The 22,419-nt window shown below is 34.9% G+C and overlaps 5 protein-coding genes across 8 annotated transcripts; 3 read left to right on the top strand and 2 right to left on the bottom strand.

The window, feature by feature from the left end:
- Positions 1 to 5: 5 nt before the first annotated feature.
- LOC8260312 (isoflavone reductase homolog A622-like) lies at positions 6 to 1,759 on the bottom strand. The gene is made up of 5 exons (XM_002531009.4): positions 1,453 to 1,759; positions 1,197 to 1,331; positions 879 to 1,116; positions 584 to 787; positions 6 to 367 (listed from the first exon to the last, which is right to left on the bottom strand). Exons 1-5 carry the CDS (start codon positions 1,633 to 1,635, stop codon positions 201 to 203), a joined length of 927 nt encoding a protein of 308 aa, XP_002531055.2. The 5' UTR covers positions 1,636 to 1,759; the 3' UTR covers positions 6 to 200.
- Positions 1,760 to 3,173: 1,414 nt separating this feature from the next.
- Positions 3,174 to 6,602, bottom strand: LOC8259405 (probable mediator of RNA polymerase II transcription subunit 19b). 2 transcript variants are annotated; one of them, XM_002531010.4, is made up of 4 exons: positions 6,104 to 6,602; positions 5,437 to 5,511; positions 3,892 to 4,181; positions 3,174 to 3,544 (listed from the first exon to the last, which is right to left on the bottom strand). In XM_002531010.4, exons 1-4 carry the CDS (start codon positions 6,438 to 6,440, stop codon positions 3,368 to 3,370), a joined length of 879 nt encoding a protein of 292 aa, XP_002531056.2. In that variant the 5' UTR covers positions 6,441 to 6,602; the 3' UTR covers positions 3,174 to 3,367. The 2 variants fall into 2 exon arrangements, with proteins under 2 accessions (XP_002531056.2, XP_015582017.2); XM_015726531.3 differs by lacking the exon at positions 5,437 to 5,511 and having other exon boundaries at positions 6,104 to 6,600.
- Positions 6,603 to 10,047: 3,445 nt separating this feature from the next.
- Positions 10,048 to 12,748, top strand: LOC8259406 (BAG family molecular chaperone regulator 3). 2 transcript variants are annotated; one of them, XR_007216010.1, is made up of 4 exons: positions 10,048 to 10,514; positions 11,046 to 11,302; positions 11,638 to 11,957; positions 12,071 to 12,209. XR_007216010.1 is itself a non-coding variant. In XM_002531011.4 (4 exons), exons 1-4 carry the CDS (start codon positions 10,238 to 10,240, stop codon positions 12,574 to 12,576), a joined length of 822 nt encoding a protein of 273 aa, XP_002531057.3. In that variant the 5' UTR covers positions 10,051 to 10,237; the 3' UTR covers positions 12,577 to 12,748. The 2 variants fall into 2 exon arrangements, 1 of the variants encoding a protein (XP_002531057.3); XM_002531011.4 differs by lacking the exon at positions 11,638 to 11,957 and adding an exon at positions 12,436 to 12,748 and having other exon boundaries at positions 10,051 to 10,514; positions 12,071 to 12,217.
- A 146-nt stretch (positions 12,749 to 12,894) lies between these two features.
- Positions 12,895 to 15,481, top strand: LOC8266556 (pentatricopeptide repeat-containing protein At4g21065). Its single transcript, XM_015726526.3, has one exon. It carries the CDS (start codon positions 13,143 to 13,145, stop codon positions 14,982 to 14,984), a length of 1,842 nt encoding a protein of 613 aa, XP_015582012.2. The 5' UTR covers positions 12,895 to 13,142; the 3' UTR covers positions 14,985 to 15,481.
- Positions 15,482 to 16,057: 576 nt separating this feature from the next.
- LOC8286057 (protein BREAST CANCER SUSCEPTIBILITY 1 homolog) lies at positions 16,058 to 22,350 on the top strand. 2 transcript variants are annotated; one of them, XM_015726527.2, is made up of 14 exons: positions 16,058 to 16,227; positions 16,351 to 16,404; positions 16,506 to 16,576; positions 16,919 to 17,032; positions 17,517 to 18,007; positions 18,363 to 18,482; positions 18,573 to 19,655; positions 19,769 to 19,869; positions 20,364 to 20,550; positions 20,648 to 20,748; positions 20,834 to 20,957; positions 21,049 to 21,214; positions 21,321 to 21,439; positions 21,879 to 22,350. In XM_015726527.2, exons 1-14 carry the CDS (start codon positions 16,172 to 16,174, stop codon positions 22,212 to 22,214), a joined length of 3,123 nt encoding a protein of 1,040 aa, XP_015582013.2. In that variant the 5' UTR covers positions 16,058 to 16,171; the 3' UTR covers positions 22,215 to 22,350. The 2 variants fall into 2 exon arrangements, with proteins under 2 accessions (XP_015582013.2, XP_015582014.2); XM_015726528.3 differs by having other exon boundaries at positions 16,141 to 16,227; positions 16,522 to 16,576.
- Positions 22,351 to 22,419: the final 69 nt, after the last annotated feature.

The raw sequence follows: 22,419 nt of genomic DNA, 5'->3' as shown, positions 1-22,419 counted from the left end.
AGAAATTAGCAATGCTGGTTAATTTAGTTAATTTTCTTTATTACATTTTTCTTAGAACAACTGCCCCCTAACTCCTTCCAAGGAGACACATGTTCACGTGACATGCACAAATTAAGAACAAAGTACATGTAGTTACAGATGCACTGAGTTTACAAATAAGACTGAAAAGTAAAGGGAACTGAGTTAAAACATTTTGTAGCTTAGACAAACTTGCCAAGGAATTCATCAACCGTAGTGTATTTCACCTCAGGATAAAGCTCAGAAGCCTCCACTCCAGAAGAATCCTCAATCTCATAGTTTGTAGCATCTCCCTTCACCATTGCAGAGTGGATAAGAGCCAGCATCAGGTTTAGAGGAGAAGGAGCTTCTGCACAAACACTTAAATTTATCAAGTCAAAATATTAAATCCAAACTAACTTCTTTCTCTTAAAAAATAAAAAATAAAAAATAAAAAAAATTGGATCTTCGTATAGTCGGGGTTTCAATCAATAATTGAGTAGCACTGGTGACAGTTTCAGTACTATTGCACCAAATTTCACTGTTAATGTAAAATGATCCTAATAGAAAAATTAGTATTCTTGACCTTGAATTTTCTGTAGAGTTTGTTCTTCTGGAATATAGATCTTATGAAGGGTGTTGCCAATCTTCTTCTCCCATATGGCGACAATCTCATTGAAGGACAAAACATTGGCGGGAGGCCTCATATACAAGATCTTGTTCAAGGTTCTCGGGTCATCCACTGCTTTTATGGTGTAAGCTGCAATATCTTCTTCCGCTACTGTAATTGCTGAAAACATGTATGTAGATTTCTGTAAAACAAACTAGCCAGAAACAGATAGAAAAACAAGAAGGTTTCTGTGTTGTGAGTAACATTATACTTTTGGGATTGCCATCTCCAAAGATGACAACATTGTCTCTGGGAGGAACATGTGCATTTGGTTGTCCCAAACTAGGCAGGTAGTACCCAGCAAATCCATTGGACACAGTATAAGTGTAGGGAATCCGTTCAGCCTCAATAGCTCTCCTGATCTTAGCCTTAAGCCCAAAAAAACTTGCAGCAGGTTCCACTGCATGGCTCCTATCAACATCGCCTCCGAATTCTGACGGCAGGAATCTCTAAATCCAACCAATATTTGACAGTGTCAATTGATGGAGTAGCCAGTGGTAAAAAGAGAAGGTGGCATAGGAATATATACCTTGACATTTCCTGCTTCCTTTATTGCTGCAATAATCTTGACTTGCTCAGCTATATGCAATCCTCCTACCGTGGAGATTACAACTTCTACTTGCTTGATTGCCTTCACCAAGCTCTCATGATCATGAATATCTCCCTATCAAAACCCACAGATCATGTTAAAGGTAACTACAAAGACTAGTTAATTACGCCACAAAAAAGAAAAAGGTTCCTGTTATATATATATATGTTATAAATGATTAATTTCAGATACTTACATATATCAGAGTTACTCCATAGCTCTTGAAACTCTCAATGATTTCAGACCTTTCAGGATTAGAAACTGCAGTTTCTCTTACCAATGCAAACGTTTGGTGACCCAGTTTAGCACTTGTCTTTACTATGAATTTTCCGATATGTCCTGTCCCTCCAATGACCAAAATCTTGCTTTTCTCGGCCATGGAAAATAATTTTTTAAAAGAAAGCTAAACTAAGCAGTGGAATTTAGCTAGTAATATTAGAGCTACATTTTGGTGCTTGTTTGGAGCTGGTTTATATACAAAGAAAGGGAAAGAAAAAGTCCTAAGTTCAGAGGTAATAGACTAATTAATAAAGATTTGTGTCAGCGAACCAAGCATCAATGAACATAAATTAAGTAATACATTAGTTATTCTAAGAATTGTCTAAACTTATCTGTGTTGAACAGATTGTATAGCTTGACTTCTGACTTGCATATTAAAATCAAAAGAATCTTTAAAATGATACTACCTCATCTGATCAGTTCTACTTCTCATATTCCTAGCGCTAAAAAGAATTGTCTTGTTTCTTTTCTCTTCAATTTTGTATTTCTGTTTGGCTGTTAGCTATCACTTAGTTAAATCATTGTCAAATGTCAACTAATGGAACCCTAACCAAAATGACATCCATCATCACAAACTCTACTTATTTACGTTCCTGAAAGGTGCCTGAAGCAGGTGTCAGATTTGACTAATGAACCAAGTTTCAGCTTTGCATTTTCAGATTGACTAAAACCTATACTCTATCTAATGATATATATCCTAATTGAATCATTAAACTCAATCATTCTATTAACTGATGAGGGAATATTATAGAAATCAGGAAACGGATGGAGTGGATGGGTTAATGATGGCTTCACCAGTTTAAAAGGCCAATGACAGAGCTAAAGATGGGACAATTGGAAGGCAATAAAACTAGTGATTCCAGAAAGTCTATTTGACATCAATTCAAGAGGGGAATTACAATATGACGTCCCCATGAAGCCATTATATCTAAATATTGAATGTCAACTTGCTTTTAAGGGACAACTTTCTATAAATAATATGCGAGATGCAAGTTCTCTCTTTAAAGAAGGATTTGGACTTGAAAACTGCCAGGTTTCGCTGATGATTATTTACTGGAAGGAAAGAGATCGACTCCTCGAGTATTAATGACTTTTACTAGCTGCAGAGCTGGGGAATTACTTACAAAATGGAGAATACAAAGAAGTGAAAAATTTTAGGATGTAATTTCTTTATTATTCGTGTTTATTGGTTGATGTACCAAGTGAAGAATTACAAAATTATTTTTCCTAGTTTTCCCTTCTACAATTGCTGTGTTAAATCGCAACCATAAAGGCGTCAGGCATCATCTAGAATTCTGATGATGCCATAATTCACAAAGGAAAAGGAAATGCAATCAGCCCAACAGACTGACAAATCGTAAGAGACGAGAACGCTGCCAAAGAAATACACTAGTGCTTTTAGGTGCATTTTAACAGTCAAACATATACCAGATTGTTTTTGCATCTTTAAGGCTGTGGCTGCAATGGAAGTTACTTCAGGAAAGCATCATGGCTCCAGAAATTTATGCATCTCTAGAGGGAAACTCTTATTTTTGCAAACATAATCGAGCAATGTTTCTCCTACCACATTATGATTTGGAACACAAAAATGACATACATGAACACATATACCATTGGTCGTAGATTAAGCTAACAATATAAAGAAAGTGGAAGTGGTTGAATAGCAGCTAATAGATGAAGTATCATGGTTAACGAAGTAAATGCTCAGCATAAACCATGCAAAGAAAGGGCAAGTAGTTTTAACAAAAGTTGGCACATAGCCAATATAAACCATGCAATGCTCAGTGCATTATAAACAAGAACTCATGCAAAACCCTTGTTATGCTGTTGCTTCAAATCTCAGGACCAAGTTCTATTCTACTTCGTTTTCTATGCTTCTGATCGTCATTGTGATGTTTATTCTTGTTATGATCCTTGTTCTTATTCTTGTGCATTCTGTGCTTCATTTCCTTATCTTTTGTAGAGTCATCCGTTGCCTTCATTGCTGGAATAGGCATTCCTTTCTCTACCTGTTAACAGCAGACCAACCATAAATTTCCACTTTTAGAAAATTAAACATTTCTATACGCCTACCCATTACAAATTAACAAATCAAAACTAAGACTTCAGTCATAGAATTCCTTGTGCCAATCTTAAGCCCAAAAGGGATTAGCAAAAAATAATGTCCGCAATCTCTTATTTGGATGAATATCCAACAATTGTACAACGTTTGTGCTTTATCCCAAAACTATAGAGAGATGCAAAAAATTTCATTGAACTGATATTCTACACAAACAGCAGGTACTGTAAGTTCTAATACCATTTGAAAGATTCAAAGAAAATAACATAATGAAGAAGGGAAAAAGCTATTTCTTACAGAAGATAGGTCAATAGGAGTAGAGTCTCTCATCCAAAAGGCTTCCCTGAGTACGCCTAAATCAAAAGTATGTATGTGTGCTTTTCCCTGTCTCATATATGGGGTATTATGGAAGAGCTGATCCAATTCCATCCCTTCACCTTTCCTGATTTCCGTGTCACCCACCACATTCTGGATGTAATGAGTCTGAGATACTGACAAAGGGAGTGACCTCTTGCAAAAAAATTCATGGTGAGGCCAAAGCTTGAACTGATTTACGAGATCAACAGCGCCACAAAGCTCCTTCAGCCCTTATTATTTCAGACGTAGCCTTGTCAAAAACAATTAAACAGCAATGAAATATTCTTCTCTGTATAAAAGAAAAACAAAAAAGACAGTACTCCACAGAAAGAACGAAATAATAATAAATTTTGTAAAGGGAAAACTTGGTTGGAAGGCCATTTTATTTGCATATACGGCAAATCAAATGCCTAATTATCGAGCAAAAACATGTTTCTTATGAATTTTCATCCTTCTTCCAATTATTCAATGTAATTTTGCTTTAATCTGCGACCAACACTGCTTCCAGTAAACTATTACCATGTCATTGAAGCAAACTCGTAAGAATGAGTTAAAGAAGCAAATACACATGAAACAGGGAATTTAAATGTTTGAGTAATTTCCTTCTCAATACGCTTCCAAGTGATCATCTCATGACCAGAAGGATCAGTGAACATCTAATTGATATATCACTGTGTTTAAACCTCATGAACACTTCTAACATGAGGCTCCAATAGGCAGTGAATACAAAAATAAGACTGAAATACAACAAAAGTTTTTGTACAACCAGAATACAAATCTTATCGCATACTGGATATGACTGAAAACATCCAGCAAGATTGAAAAAGTCAAATTTATGGCCTTGGATACAGCTGTGAAGGGGGAAAAAAGAAAAAAAGAAAAAAAAAGATAAAGGAAGAAGAAGAGCAGGAAAAAGAGAAAGAGAGAGAGGTGCAGGATGATAGCTTACCCCAAGAAAAAGGGGAAAAAGATTTATTTCCATCTCAATTCTTAGGTGTCCAGAAAAATGGAGAAAATAGCAGCTTTGGGATGAAAATCTGAGTAATTATTTAGTCATATATCATGTAATTCAAGAGTCTAAAGAGACTGAGCAAAGAATAGGCATGTTTCAAGAAGACTAGTGACAGAAAGAATTCAGAAGTTGTTTAACCTGCCAATAAACTTCAAAAAGAAGATACAGATTGCATTATTTCCCCGTTCAAAGGCGTGACAAACCTCCATTCTAAAGCACAATTTACAATACAGAAAACCCTTTCTTTATGTGTTCCCTTCTCCAGGTTATCAAAGTCTCATACTTAGTTAACAAAATTCTATCCTAAAGTGAAAAGCCGAATAATGTCAAAAAATATATCTCTGCAACATATATAAGTTCTTATTGAGAACTTGACATTCCAAAAAGAGTTTCCCGACTCTAAATGGTGAGAGGAGAGTAACCCCAAAATGCGAAAAACAATAAATGAAGACTTAATATCTGAAACATCTTACCGCCTCCAAACTTCTTGCCTTCAAAACCCATCAATTTAACAAGGAAATCGAGGGCAGGCTTATCCTCATCAATCACTAAAGGAAAAAAACATACAAAAGAAATTACACAAACCCTCGTTTAGAGACAGATTACTCAGAATATCAAGAAGCGGATACTCTAGTTCTCAAAACACATCATTTTGCAACAGAAAATAGCTACTAACTAGATGAAAACTAGCAAAAGGTATACGTATGCACTCAAACAAAAAGAATACACACAGATAAATGAGACAAAATATTCAAAATAAGTAACCTAACATGTTCATTACTCGAGCGTTATACAGTAGGAAGGTCCTATACAGTTGGGCAACGTCTTTAATATAGTCATCCCCCTTTTCCTAATTGATGAAGCATAAAGATGCATACTTTACAAAGCTAATATAAAAATCTCTACAATCAAATGAAAACTTATTAACCCATGAATTTAAAATGTGTAGAATCAATGGAAAACAAAAGAAAGAAATCTCGGATATTGCTTTTTACCGAGCTCAAATCATTGAGCTTCAAATTAAAGGGGGAAAGGAAGAAGAAAAATAACAACAGCAAAAGCATTAGCATAAATAGCTCCAGATTCATTCAATTCGATGGATTAAACCCAATCGTGTATAAGTAAAGAGAGATGGGTTACCTGGATGCGATAAACAGTCCGACAGTAGAACAGAGATTCTGGCCTGAACAAGCTTAAGTTCTGACTCGGGATAAATCAATCGATTGTATAACAATAATAGCCTTATGCGAATGAACAGTAAGACTATGTAATTGATTTCAGCTTTTAATTTACTTGCGTGACCTTGACTTGCCTCACACCCAGCCATGAAAACGACGCCGCTCTGCTTGGTTTTTTTGTCTTTCTGCCATGAAATGGGATACGTACCAAGAAATTTGGATGTTGTTAATTTACCCTTAACGCCAGAGTTTACAACAAACCGCTTGGCCAACAAAACGATGCAGTTTTGAAGTGGCATTACCGTCCATGTCCGACTGCCAAAGGTGTCGCAGACTGAAATTCACCCCGTGCACATTGGAGAAAGACGTATGCGCTTTATGTGCCATACTATTCTTAAGAAAAACAGTCCTTTTATTGTGGCATTTTTAGTCTTTTACTTTTGCATAAGAAAACGGGTTCATGGAAAGCGAGACCTTCCACATCGCCTGACTGTCTCTTCCTGCAGAATGGCAACATTTTGAAGGGGCAATATGTGATTCTAACGGGACTTGTGTGTCTAATGACCCTAAAGTGCCTCGGGAATCTTGAGACGATGTCGTTTAGAGTAAAATGGTCGGTAAAACCATTTTCACTTACCATGTTATTGTCTTTGTCTGTGGCAGAATTCCACTATTAACATTTGCTCATCTTTTCTCTATATTTCTGTTTAAGTTAAATTGGAGTATTATGAAATTCGAGAAATAGGATGATCTGAAACAGTCCTGTGATGACCTGTTGAGATTTTATAGTCTCAACATAAAATATGAAAAATTGATGAAGATTTTGACAAAAATTGAAGCCGCAATAGATTGAATCGCACATCTAATTCAACTTGTTCCATTAGTGATTTCTCCACGTGCTTCAAGAGCTTGAAGACATGTCTCAATTTACTCATGCAGAGCATAAGCCTTAATATTTTTATCTGCATGAGAGCATACACTGTTGAATTTGATAATTCTGCTCTCATGCAGATAATTTGAATACACGCTGTCTTCTACATTTTCAAGTACCTGTCTTAAGTATTTCAAACTTTTTGAGTCTTCATTACAAGTACTTTCAGTTTTTTAAAAATTTACTTCCCTACTTTTATTTTTATTATTATTATTACTTACATTAAAGACATGCCATTGTCCGAATTAAGAATCACCAGTAAAAACATATGTTCCGAGTAAGAAATTATATTTAAAATATTTTAATTTATTGGATACTAATTACTTAATAAAAAGATTTATAGGCCAAACTCACAGTAAAAATTCTCAGACGATTATTCATAATGGGAAAAATTCAAGATTCAAATGTAACTCCAAATTACCATCATATAATATATTATGGACGAAGTATTTTTAAGAACTTTCATATGTACGATAAATATCTATAATGTTTTCATGCTATCTTCCAATTAAATGTCTAATATTTCAATGCTATTTTTATTGTAAAGTTAGTAGATAAAATTAAAAGAAAAAAAAAGATAGTGAATGAAACCATACGGATGATCTATCTAGTTAGATTTAAAAAAAAGATACAAAAGATATTTAAGAAAAGCATATTTTACCCTTTTTTTGTAGAAGATAATTATATAAATTGGAGTATAGTGATAATGCAATAGAAAATAAAACAATTTGCGAATTAGAAAAGAAGAATTTGCATTCTAATAAAATACTTTGAATTCAAAATTATTTAATCTGTAGCCATTCCATACAATTTATCTCAATACTACAGAAAATTTAGGAGATTTATATGATTTTACGAAAAATATTTTTGCATTTTTCTGTGTTTGGTATCCTAATTAGTAGGAAATATTTTATTAGTTAAAAGAAAATTGAGCTATTTTCAAGGAAAATGACTTCCCATCTTTAAAGGAACTCATTTTTGGAAATTTATAGACTTTATATAAATAAAGAAAAATTCCAACTAATATATTTCAATTAATATATCGATTGGTGCCGATGACCGAATAATTATTTAAACAGTTTTCAATTTTGCCACTTTTGGTGTAACTTTTTTAAAACTTTTAGAATTTGAATAGTTTTTTAATGAAAAAAAATAAAATGATATTTCTGGAATACTTAATTAATCATGGTTATAAGTCAATCTTTAATTAATCTTCCCTCACTAGGGATGAGGCGGTTCGGTTAATCAAATCGTACTTATAGAAAAGAAAACATTAATCATCTAATTTTATTTTTCATTTTAATGTTTAACTAAAAATATAATTTTAATATTTAATTAACCCGACTAACGATTAACTAAATATTAAATTCTATTTTTAGTTAAAAAATTAAATTGATAAAAAAAAAAACTAGGCTATTAATGTTTTTTTTATCAGTACAGGTTGGTTAACTCTCACCCCTAGTGAGGGGAGGCAATATTTAGAAGTGAGCTACAAAGTTTTTCAGTCCCCTCCAATATTTGAAAGCAAAAAGAAAGTGGACCAAAATAGAATTGTCACCTCTACATCTTCCACACTTTGTGTTCTGTAGCCTTCTAGTTCTAGGAATGTTGTGTTCTTTCTTGGTTGATATTGGCATCAGATTGGAGACACTGAAGTAACTGGGCCACAAGCTTGTCTAATATATGGGCTCAAGACCATGTGATCACAGCTGCTCCGTTGGGCTAACAATAATTTGAGATGGCCCCAGTTAGCTTAACCATCATAAGAGTGTGTGCTGGCTTGGTGCGTCACTTCCTCTCCGCGTGGCATCCAGTTATTGTTCGAATCCGATCACCAGTAACTGCCATGTGGACCTTTGCCCTGATCCGTTCCATCAAATTAATCTTTGTGCAAGGCCATGTCCATGTGATATTAGTCCCTGCATTGCACGCTAAAGGACTTGTGTCCTTTGGAATTGAGTGCGAGTGTGTCTTTTTTCTTTTTCATTTTCAAATCACCAAGTGATAAAATCATGGAATTTTTATGGGTGCATTGCTATCTACTACTTGGATATGATCAGATTAATAATACGTATCTGTATCAAATTGTTTGATATGGAAACTATGGCATTGTCACGAGTCATGACTCATGAGCTACCCCTACCCTATCTATATCACATTGATCCTTTGGGTCAAAGGCTTAATCACCTATAAGTTTTCCCACATTAACCGTTTAGTTGGTAAGACTATACATATATGGTTTGATATAAGCAAGTTGTTAATACTTAATTATCACTTAAGAATATAGTATTTAACTAACTCAAGCAACATGCAATAATTTATTAATCTTCAATACTCTCTATAATTTTCATCCATCAGTCACCTATCACCAAATTAATTAACTACAAATGGCCAAATACACACAACAAGTATTCTCTTCTCACCGTATTTTGAATAGATTCCATTTAACTTGAGCTTCTTAAAACCAAAAATGATTTTAACTAATCTGGTCTTAGACTGATTAATAATTAAAACCAATCCCGTAAAAACGGTCCATAATGATCTTATCTATGTTACTGTTTCATTTGATTTACTACTTTGAGTTATTAAAGTTATAAATAAAAAAAAAAAATCATAATTAAAATTTTATTCAAATTGCAATATACATCTGCTAAATATACATATGCAGCTCAAATTTAATTTATACGCAAGTAGCATTTGAAAAATTAAAAAGATATCTATTAGTATAATCGAAAAGGAAATTCCCCTTTGGTGTCCTAATGTGAGTAACGCTTTCTTTTTGTTGATATCGGATGCTTGCTTGCTTGATTAAATTGTCGGCAACTCTCTGCTTAGCTGTCACTACAAACCAACTTGACAGCCATCCAACACGTGGCAATATTCTCCTTAGTCAAATCACCTTCTTGTAAATTTTCCTCATGTAAAAAAATACAACACCACAATATATATAACAAAAGAAAGAAGCAATTGGAAAAAGAACTATTAAAACCCCACCCCACCACAAAACACTCCTATACCACCCCCTCAGCATTACACCCTGTATGTGTCGGCAAGTAAGAACCAGTAGATATTTTCTGTCATTTTCTCGAGAAAATATATATATACACACACACATATATTTTAGCCTGTAAAATTAAGTCTTCATTCATTGTTCGATACGTGAAGATGATGAAGGGAGGATCGAACATGTTAATGGACGGTAGTAGAATGAGCAGTAGTGATAGCTTGACGACGACAATTGCTACGCCGACGTTTTCGTCATATTCTTCTGGTAGTAATACGTTAAGAGATCATGAAGAGGAGTGGGAGATGAGGCCAGGAGGAATGCTGGTACAGAAACGTAACGAAAAGTTCAGCAGTGTTCCTTTAACTACTTTCCGTCTCCGAATTGCTTACGGCGCTCTCCGCTACGAGATCTCCGTGAATTCTCAAGCAACTTTTGGTATGAAAATGATACATGCAGATATAGCTCCAACTCTTTTTGTTCTTGACGAAGTTAACATATTTGATTTTTGTTTTGTTTTTCTTGTTATTAATACTGTTATTATCAATTTATTCTTTTTTTTTTTTCTTCGTCCTCCAATTAATTTTATGATACTTTTCTTTTTTTGTTTAAAATGCAAGCTGAAATACTTGTGAAGTACATTTGAGTTTTTCACTGGTGTTAATCTCTTTGGTATATTGAAATATGAAATAAGGTTACGCACGACAATAGTTTTTCTTCTGCCATAAATTTTAGCTCAGTGGCTCTCGAGTCCCGTTCAGAGGGGTGCGGTATTTGAGTGTGGCAAGAAAATGATTATTCTGATCTTATACCTGGTGCAAGAAATTCCACCGCTCTGGACAGAAGAGCATGAATTGTATATTTATATTGCAATCGTACCCTCCCTGTGTAACAATTTAGAAGTAAAATGAAATGAAATTAATAAATGCATGGTAATTGATGATGTGGGGTTTGATCCTTGACTGACAGGAGAGTTGAAGAAGCTCCTGATGGTGGAGACAGGGTTGCAGCCTGATGAACAGAGGCTGATCTACAAGGGAAAAGAGAGAGAAAACGGACAGTACTTGGACATTTGTGGAGTCAAAGATCGATCAAAAGTCATATTAATACAGGACCCAGCAAGCATAGAGAAGAGATACAATGAAATGCGCAAAAACGCCAGGATCCAGAGTGCTCATCGTGCCATCCATTGTGTGTCTATGGAGGTCGATAAACTCGCAGAACAGGTCAAAGATACTAAAGCTATTGTTTTAATTTTTAATTTAAAAGGTCAGATGGTGTTGATTAGCTTTAAAACATATTGAATCTAACTTTACAAAAGCCGAGTCCAATGGCAAACCCCTCAAACTCGACAGTGGCAATGCTTAAAAAATTATTTATCATATTTATGTATAACAAATTAATTAATTAATAAAATACAATATTTAACGAAAGAGAAGATATATAAGTATTTATTTTAATATATTTATAACGTGATAGACGGATATTTAATAAGTTTCCTTAGCTGCCACAATATGAATTTATGTTTGCTTAGTTCTTTTGCTCGTCTTGCAAAATTTAGGTATCATCATTAGGTCAAAATTTAGAGTGGGTGAGTGTCTCCATCAAACAGCTGTATATTGAGAGAAAGCATGGCATAAACTTCCAGAAAGGGTTTTATGTCATCATCAAGTACTCAAGAATCTCCACATCGTCAAGTTGGTACAATGTAGCGCCATGGCCTTTATGAATAAGTCTAAGTACAATCAATCGAGTTGTCCAAGAAAGCTCCACTGTCCTCTCCACTCATTACTTATCAGTTATGGGCGTGGTTAGAGCATGTTGTTATTGATTAGTAGTAGAAATCAGAAGATAAATACTGTCCTTATCACTTTACAAGAAGTATGCCCTTTTTTTTTTCTTATGACCCTAGCAACTTTATAAAATCAATTAAAGTTAAAACTAAATCTTTTATGTAGTATATAAACTTGAGGATTAATTTTGTCCCTCTGCAGGTTTCTGCAATTGAGAAATCAATTTCAAATGGAACTAAGGTGCCGGAAGTTCAGATCACGACATTAGTTGAGATGCTCATGAGACAAGCAATTAAGCTAGATAGCATTGCTGCAGAAGGAGATGCTACTTCTCTGAAGAGTTTGCAGGTACATATTGCAAAATCTTTCCCTCTTTATTTGGTCTTTTAAGCCTTCCAACAATATAATAAAATATTTTTCAATCCTTGGTCAATTAGTGTCCATATTGACACAAGAAAATTATATTGTGCTTGTTTGATTTTGTATTCGTAGATGCTCTTGCTATAGATATGCTTTGGACATCTACTTTGAGAAGTTCAAATGACATTTTGGTACAATTTATGCAGGCAAAGAGAGTGCAGAAGTGTGTGGAAACTCTTGATGTGCTGAAGATATCCAATACGAAAGTAAAGCCTGTTGTTGTCACAACTAAATGGGAGATCTTTGATCCTCCTCCAGTCTCAGCACAGTGGGAAATCTTTGATTGATCTCGTCCCACAATTTTCCTTTTCTTACTTTTCTATTCACTCTCATATGTATATCTAGCTCCGTATAAACATAAGCGAGCTTCTCCACTTGTACTTATCACTTCGCTCTCCTTGAACTTTGCCAATAAGCTCATTGGTGATCATAGTTTAATATGACTGGAGTTTTGTCCAACAAACTGCGTCATAATACTTTATTAGAATAACGTGGATGATCATCCGTGCATGCGTGGGGGAAGTTTAATGTTTATTTTGACCCCAAATGAGAAAATGAATGAAAAGAAGAATCATTCGTGCCATTTCTTCCTATATGTCTAGGGTCAGAGACATCAGATTTATTTTAGACTATTTGTGGTTAGCCAGACATGAATAATAATGATAAGCAAAGAATAAAAGCACCGAAGGCGTCCATTTTTTAGATTTGTTAAGCAAACACTATTTTGTGGTAGACACCCTTTTGCGATGTGTGAGGGTGATTGAATTTACATATATAACCTAATTGATGCAGTCGCCAATTCTCATATGCCCATTAATCCCATATAGCCATTTACTACCAATCAGATGTTCTCATGCACTCGACTCCTCCGACCGACCAACAATTGGTTCTCCACTCTTCCCAAAACCCTATAACCTACTTCACGGCCCCGAAACCAGCCTCTAAAGAAAACCCGATTCCTTACATTGTCAAAAAATGCATTGCCCTTTTGCAAATTTGTGCCTCGTCCAAATACAAACTACAACAGATCCATGCTTTTTCCATCAGGCATGGTGTCCTACCCAACAACCCAGACATGGGCAAGCACCTTATATATTCTATTGTGTCAGTTTCAGCCCCCATGACTTATGCTCACAATATCTTTACCCTGATCCAAAACCCAAACATTTTCACTTGGAATACTATGATTAGAGGCCACGCTGAGAGTGAAAATCCAAAACCAGCTATTGAGTTGTATCACCGCTTGCATTTCAATTCCATTGAACCCGATACACACACTTACCCTTTCCTTTTAAAGGCTGTCTCTAAAATGGTGAATGTTAGAGTAGGTGAAAAGATACATTCCATTAGTATAAGAAATGGGTTTGAGTCACTAGTGTTTGTTCAAAACAGTTTGATGCATATGTATGCTGCTTGTGGGCAATACGAGAGTGCACACAAGTTGTTTGAGTTTATGCTTGATAGAGATCTTGTAGCATGGAATACAGTGATTAGTGGGTTTGCTCTTAATGGGAAACCCAATGAAGCTTTAAAACTTTATATGGAAATGGGTTTAGAGGGTGTTGAGCCAGATGGGTTCACTCTGGTTAGCTTGCTGTCTGCTTGTGCTGAGCTCGGTGCTTTGGCCTTGGGTAGGAGGATTCATGCTTATATGGTTAAAGTTGGGTTGGATGAGAATTTACATGCCAATAATTCCCTTATAGACCTTTATGCAAAGTGTGGACGCATTAGAGATGCACAGCAGGTATTTGATGAGATGGAGTTGAGAAATGTGGTTTCTTGGACTTCTTTAATTGTTGGATTGGCTGTTAATGGGTTTGGAATGGAAGCAATTGAGCATTTTAAGGAGATGGAGAAACAAGGACTGGTGCCAAGTGAGATTACTTTTGTCGGTGTCTTATATGCTTGTAGTCATTGTGGGATGGTAAATGAGGGGTTCAATTACTTCAAAAGGATGAAAGAAGAATATAATATAATGCCTAGAATGGAACATTATGGATGTATGGTTGATTTGTTTGGTAGAGCTGGCTTGGTGATCGATGCATACAAATATATTCAGAATATGCCATTGCAGGCTAATGCTGTCATTTGGAGGACCTTGCTAGGGGCATGCACGATACACGGGCATTTGGCTTTAGGAGAGATTGCAAGAGCCCAACTATTGCTGTTAGAGCCTAAACATTGTGGAGACTATGTGCTACTCTCCAATCTTTATGCATCGGAGCAACGCTGGTCAGATGTGCATAATCTGAGAAGGACCATGCTTCATAAAGGAATAAGAAAAACTCCAGGGCATAGCCTAGTCGAGCTTGGAAATCTTGTTCATGAATTTGTTATGGACGATAGGACTCACCCTCAAAGCGAGGCAATATACAGGATGTTGGTAGAGATCTCAAAGAAGCTGAAATTGGAAGGTTATGTGCCTTGCACATCAAACGTGCTTGCAGATATAGAGGATGAAGAAAAGGAAAATGCCTTGATTTATCACAGCGAGAAGATTGCAGTCGCGTATATGCTTATCAATACACCTCCTGGAACCCCAATCAGGGTTGTCAAGAATTTGAGAATATGTGCCGATTGTCATTTGGCAATCAAACTCATATCAAAGATTTACAATAGAGAAATTGTTGTGAGAGATCCTAGTCGATTTCATCATTTTAGAGATGGTTCTTGTTCATGTAAAGATTATTGGTAAAATTGAGTGATTTAAGAGCACTCCAAAACCAGGTTTATTAACTTTACAGTTATTTAAGAAAAATAAAGTTCTTAACATCAGATTTTACATAAGGATAATCCTTCTTTTTGCAGATTCAAAATCTGTCTAATTGTCAAATAATTTATGCACTTTCTTAAGAACTGAAAGTGCAAGTTTCTTTGAGAGATCATAAAAGATGTGTATGATTTCCAGGATATGAAGCAATTCAAAGGCAGAATACAAAGCGCAATACTTCCTTTTACGACTTGTATGTTGTTGATGAGCAGTTAGAGCAAGCAGTGATCAATTTGGTCAGAAATACTGATGCAGCATCGCGAAGATCTTCTCATTTGTTTTTGACTAGTAGATAAATGAAAAGCTTTTATCGTGGAGACTGAACTCAAGATTTGTACACATAATTAATTTTCTCAACTGTATTTGTATTCTGCATTGAAAGATGATAACTACAGAAACTAAAGTGTAGATTACAATTAAAAGAAACGTGTAAGAAATTGACAGGAAAAAGGTTAAAGAAATCTATAGCACAACTATTTATAACTCTTTACTTGATCTTATATACAAACGGAGAATTAAAAAAATTAAAATTTTTGTATCCACCTATTGGTAATGTGAGAAATTAATTAAAAAAACAACAGAAATATTCATAATTTTTTTATTTTTCTATAAAAAGTAGGGTATTTTTTAAATATTTTTATTTTGTAAAAATATTAAAATATAATTTTTTTGAATATAATATTTGTTATTTTTGATTTTCTTTAGTTGTTTTGTAGTAAAACAACTAAAAAATAATTAGAAAACAATCTTACTATATCTTTCAAAAAATAAAATAAATAATAATGTTTTTCTTAAAAGAAATTATTTAGTAAAAATAATATTATTTATGAATTTTAAGATATTTCTGAAACTTTCTAAATTAAATGGGCTTCAGCGAAGTGGAATACTTTATAAAGCCGGATCTCTCAAAGTAAAAGAAAAATTTAGAAACCCGCCAAATAACACAAAAGTAAGGAAATTTTGGCGGGTCACATAGAATTCAAAAAATAATTAGAAAGAAAAGAAATAGTTACCTCTCTTTTCTCCAAATCCCATATTCTCTCTTCTCTTTCTCTCTAGAAACAAATAAAACAAATCTCTAAAGAAAGCAGTGTCAACTTTTGAAGCTAAAAATGGGAGATCCAATTCACCTCGAGAAAATGGGAACAGAGCTTAAATGTCCCATCTGGTAATTTTACATTCAAATCTGGTTATTGAGTTCTTTGATTCATCAGTTTGTTTGTTTAAATTATCTTTTAGAAACTATAACTCCAGGATATGCATTTTATTGCTCTTCCTAATTTGTTTGCAGCTTGAGTCTACTTAATTCTGCTGTTTCCCTTACCTGCAACCATATATTCTGCAAGTAAGCTCTTTTCTTTCTATTTTTCTTTTCAGTAAGATTTCTTATTAAAAATAGTAAAGAAAAACGGGAAAATGAATTATTATGTTCTGATTTTATTTCAGTTCTTGTATTGTGAAGTCGATGAAATCAGGTTCCAACTGTCCCGTTTGTAAAGTGCCATATCAGCGTAGAGGTACGCGTTGATTTCATTTTACATAAATTGATATGAATTGTTATTTATTGAGCTAGTACTATGTGGGTATCGATTTAAAGTTTTCAAAATCATATTTTATCGCAAAATATAGAGATAAAGATACCTTACTTGTCTACTTAAATTTGCATTTTAGGAAGCATGATATTCTTGTGCATAGCGTTTATGTTAAAGAATGCTGGATTTCTGGGGTTGCTTGATTGGCTTGAGACATATAAATAATAATCTGTCTAAGAATCTAAATTGGATATCTGGTCTTAAAATGAAGGAAAATGGAATGAGTAATTTCCTTATATTTTTAGCTTGTTCATGATTCTGCTGCAGAGGTTCGAGCTGCTCCACACATGGATAATTTAGTGAATATTTACAAAAGTATGGAAGCTGCTTCAGGATTTCAGATATTTGTCACTCAAGATCCTCCATCAACTAAATTATTAGGTAATGTTACAAGAGGCACACCTTGGATATGCCATAATGTGAAGTAAATCATGCCATCATCATAAAAAGCTGTTGGGACTAAAAAGATAAAGACAATGTATGCCCCTTATTTAACAATTGTATCTACTATTCTTATACATTTACTGCTCCATCCCCATGCTTTCTGCTATATTAAGTTGTGTTTAATTTTCCTTGTTATTTGTACTTGAGAAAAAAATAATTGCCGAACTTTTAATTGTCAATTTTTATAAAGTCATAATAATGCAAGTAAACTGATACTTTCTATTTCCAAATTGCTTATTCTTCCGGCATAACTTTCTTGTGTTCATTATACTCATGTTGCTTCCTCATCTGGAGCTTAAAGTTTTCTATACTTAATGAAGTTTCTCAGATAATCTGTTAATTGCATTAGAGCCTATGATGATTGCAACTAAGTGGGCTATCATTTGTTTTTCTTGTTCTTTTTTTTTTCCCCATCTTATAGACGTAGAGAAACAAGCAGAAGGTAATACAAATTGTCGCAGAGAAGATATCCAGAGGATTTGTCAGGACACAGTAGAAAATCAAAGAATGGGCAAAAGAAAAGGGTCAAGAAAAAAATTTAAATCCAATCTGGAGTTTTCTGATCCTATTGCTGCAAAACCTTCCTTCCCAACCAAGAAAAGAGTTCAAGTGCCACAATCTCTTCCTTCGAAAACCCCAACACGAAATGAGAAGTTAGAAATTAAATCAGATGAAAACATCAGGGATGGATTCAAGAACAGTTCACTGGCCCAAAATGAGAATCCTGTTCCCAGTGAAAAAGGTGAACCTGTGTTTTCCCCTTTCTTCTGGTTGAGAGATGAGGAAGATATAGAGAAGCTAAGTCAGCATACTGTCGGCAGTCAATTTTTGGATATAACACCCCCTCATGTTCCTGCTTTTAGCGACATCAAGGATTCAGATGACGAGTACCCCTCTAAATTATCCCCAGAAGTAAGTGCTTGATTGATTTAATACTGTCTTCAAATTTATCCTAAAATCATAGTCAAACGTCCAGAACATGGTAATTATCTTCAAAGTTATGAATGTCCCTCTTGTTGTGTAGTCTTAATATTTTATACTTGATCGAGATTCTGTATACACTATCTGCTATTCCTAGAATTTACCTTCAAATACATGCTCAAGTTGCCATTCGAGGCTTATAGTTCTGTTTAAGTTTGACAATAACCAGTGCTTGCTTTAAAACAAATTGGACTTGAGCAAAGTAAATATTGTGCACAGACTTTAATTAGCTAGCATTTACGTTCTAAGCCATGAAATTATGTTGTGTTTTTCCAACATTATGCAGGAGGAAGTGTGTGGAAAGTCAAACGATGCAGATTTTTTTGATAGTGAAATGTTTGAATGGACGCAGCGAGCTTGTTCCCCTGAACTTTATTCTACTCCTTTTAGTTCTTCTAAGATGCAGGTACTCATAGTGCTAATGCAATTTTTACTATTTAAGATTTTTTATTTTGCTTAAATCATTTGGTTATGCTAAAATTCATGTCATAAGCAGGACGAGAATGCTGGTGAAATTTATGGAATTCAAGAAAGAAGACAAGAAGCATCCTTATTGAATTCAAATGCAAATGAACACAGTATTGGAAACAAAAAATGCTTAAACTCAGAACATAAAATGACTGTTGCAGATGAGGACTCATCGATACCATCCACTCTGGGACCCAAAAGTACAAATACTCAAATTGTGAATGATAAATCCAACAGGAGAGGTAGGACTGCTAGGAAAGCAATGCTAAAGAAGTGTGCTAAGAAAGATGTAGAACAAGAGCTTAAGGCTTGTTTTAATTTGAAAAGAAAAACTAAAGAAACTATGCAGAAGGAAGCGCATGAGAATAAGGGCGACTCTTTAGACTTCAACAAAAATAGGAAGAGCAGAAAGAAGACTGTTTCTGGTACCTCTTCAACTGAGTTAAAACATGAAAGCGTTCTTCCTGTTTCTCTTAGAGGAGAATCACTGAATCTCAGTGACAAAAGATTGGATGCTGATTTGCCGTCTTCAGTAGGTGAAAATCAATGTGATAAAGATTTTAAAAGGAACATTACAAAAATCTGTGGGAAGATTTCCACCTTGTGCCGGAGGGCTCACTCTTTGAGGTCGAAGAAACGGAAACTGGAATCTATTATCAATGATATTGAAGAAAATGACGCAGTTCAGAACCCAGAGGATGAAGAAGAAAGCCCTTCTAAGATTGATGGTAAGAACGTCTCAGAAGTTAAGAGAAAATGCCAGCTACATAGCTCTGCATTGAGTTCAGAAAACAATAGAAAATTAAGACAGAAGAAGAACATGAAAGTTTTCTTTCATGGTATCTCAGAAGATGGAATACTTACTGACCATCAGGAGGGTCAGAGTAATACCTCAACAAAGGAAACCCAATCTATTGAAATGGTTACTGATGTCTTTACAAGACAAACTCAGTTCATTGAAAAGGCTCAAATAATTCCTGGTTCAAGAATACAAAATAATCCAGTAATGCTAGGGAAACTTGATCGAGCAAATGGAGCGGCTCTGCAAAGTTGCCAGGCACTTTCTCGTAAAACTCGATGTTCTTTCTGTCTTTCTTCAGAAGAATCGGAGGTATCTGTTGCTCCCTTGGTTTCACAGTTTCCAAATTTCTCCTTTCTATGTCTCTGATAACTATTTTTCTTTTTCCAATTACTCTACTTCTAAATGTGCAAACCTAACTGCAGGCCTCAGGAGAGATGGTCCACTACTACAATGGCAGGCCTGTAGCTGCCAGTTATGGAGGGGGATACAAGGTCATACACTCTCATAGAAATTGTGCTGAGTGGTAAGATTATTCTTCAAATGAGCTAACAGAGGAAGTTTCATGTATTCTGTGGATCTATTCATTTATAAATTTAAGTCATGTAATTGGTTGTTTTATTCTACAAAATATAGAGTTAGTCAGCTGCTTTGTCCTACTAGATAAAGCTACTAAGGATGCCATAATTTCCACAGAAATAGCTAGAAAATTACTTTCTTGCATTTGTACTTCTGTAGATATTTGTGTTTTGTAAGGCAGTATGTCGCACAGAAGCTGTTTTTAGCGATTTGTTTCACTTAATAAGATATTTGTATAATCTATAAATTTTCCGACAGTTCTTACAGATATTATTGTTATGATGCATACAATCTGGCTACATAAATCATGTGCTTCCATATATATTTGGTAAACGTCAATGCCTGATGAGTTGCATCTTTGAAACCCATAGTGCTCTATCCCCCCCGCATCTAATGTTGGTATAGTGGACATTATTTAATTATTTAGAATCATATATGCAGGGCACCTAATGTTTATTTTGAGGATGATACTGCAATTAATCTTGAAGCTGAGTTAACTAGAAGCAGGAGAATAAAGTGCTGCTGCTGTGGACTCAAAGGTGCTGCTCTTGGATGTTATGAGAAGAGCTGTCGCAAGAGTTTCCATGTCACATGTGCAAAGATGATCCCTCAATGTCGATGGGATACTGTTAAGTATCTTGTACTAAAGTTCTTTAATTCGGGATTCAAATGCAGCAGTGTGTTTATTTCTGACACTTTCTGATCTCTCAACTCTCTTGCAACAGGACAACTTTGTCATGTTGTGTCCTCTTCATGCTTCTTCTAAGTTGCCTAATGAAGACTCATTAACTCAAGAGAGAATAAGAAAGAAATGCATTCCAAAAAGGTTTACGAGTCTTCACTTGAATTAATTTTAATATTCATCAATAGTTTGACTATAGACTGTAACTTGAAATCTCTCCCTCATCCAGACAGCAATCCAATCAGTGCAATCAAGTTGATTTAAAAGATGTCAGCACATGTCCCAGTTGGAATTCAAGTTTGACACCAGACAACTTGATTCTTTGTTGTTCTGGTCTCACAGTTGAGGAAAGGGTGAGAATCTGCATGCAGTTTTCTGCTCGGTATTATTTAAACCAACAAAGAAAAACAACACAGTAATTCAGTATCTCATTGGTTGCTGCAGGAAATTGTTTCCGAATTTCAGAGATTATCTGGAGTGACTGTATTTAAAAATTGGGATTTGAGCGTCACCCATGTCATTGCATCAACAGATGTAAATGGAGCATGCAAAAGAACCCTCAAAATTTTGATGGGTATTTTGGAGGGAAAGTGGATACTAAATATAGAGTGTTAGTGCCTTCTAGCTTTGGATGCTTTTATTTGCTTGAATTATGAATTGAATATTCATGTATTTAGAAGTAATGTAATGATTTTCTTTTTTGTACCTTTCTGTAGGGGTTAAGGCTTGCATGAATGCGATGAAACCTGTTCAGGAGGATCCATTCGAAGTACTGGTTGATATTCATGGAATCAGGGATGGTCCACGACTTGGAAGGATTAGGATCTTGAAAAAGGTTTTTGTTCCAATTTTCTAGCAAGTCTCATTTTCACCTTATGGAATTGTTCTCATCTTGGTTCCCATTCTGTAATCCAGGAATCATTCTCATCAGTTATATGCTTGTGCATGTTTGATCCGTGTGGGGCTTTATTCTGTTTTTCTTTTTTTTTTTTTCTCTTTTCCTTTTCTGTTATAATTATCTCTAATAGGATTGTTTTGTGATAATAGCGTGCACACACACACGCATATTTAATATTCCTTCAAACTGGGAGATTGTTCATCCCATCATCTTAGACATTCTACATTATATATTCATTAGGAGGGCTCTCTCAACACTATCTTGATTGTATGCAGGCCTATCACATGTTAAGAATAGTCCTCGTAACATCATGCATTGGCTCACATGCTTGTATGTGTACACACAGTTAGTCACTAGTTTTTTTCATCTTCTGCAGCAACCAAAAATTTTCGAGGGGCTTCAATTCTATTTCATGGGAGATTTTGTAGCTTCTTACAAGGGATATATTCAAGATCTTATATTTGCTGGTGGAGGAACTATTCTGCATAGGAAACCCCTTCCTGGAGCTGAAGGGGCCTCGTCACCTTCAACCTTCATAATTTACAGCACTGAGCTACCTGATAAATGTGATATCAAGAAAAAGGATATGATTTTGAACCGGAGAAAGGCTGATGCTGAAGCTCTGGCGAGTGGAACTGAAGCCAAGGCAGTAAGTAATTCTTGGGTTTTGAACTCCATTGCAGCTTGCAGATTACAGGATTTCAGTCAATAATGCTGATTTATATATAGATTGAAGAATCCCTGTACATGTCTAAACAAGTATCTAGAGCTAGGAGGTTCTTAGTTTTGTAAACATGCATATACTTCGCAAACAGAATAAGAAGAAAAAAGAAAAAGACTTTTGGAGATATTTTATCTAGTATGGAGTAATTTTATTCAGTATTGCTCTGTAGACAGTATAGCTCTGAAGGAGCTCA

The sequence above is a fragment of the Ricinus communis genome, chromosome 5 (assembly GCF_019578655.1).
Source record: "Ricinus communis isolate WT05 ecotype wild-type chromosome 5, ASM1957865v1, whole genome shotgun sequence".
NCBI lineage: Eukaryota > Viridiplantae > Streptophyta > Magnoliopsida > Malpighiales > Euphorbiaceae > Ricinus > Ricinus communis.
Note: the sequence above shows the minus strand (reverse complement) of the source record. Positions and strands in the feature narration are given on the sequence as shown.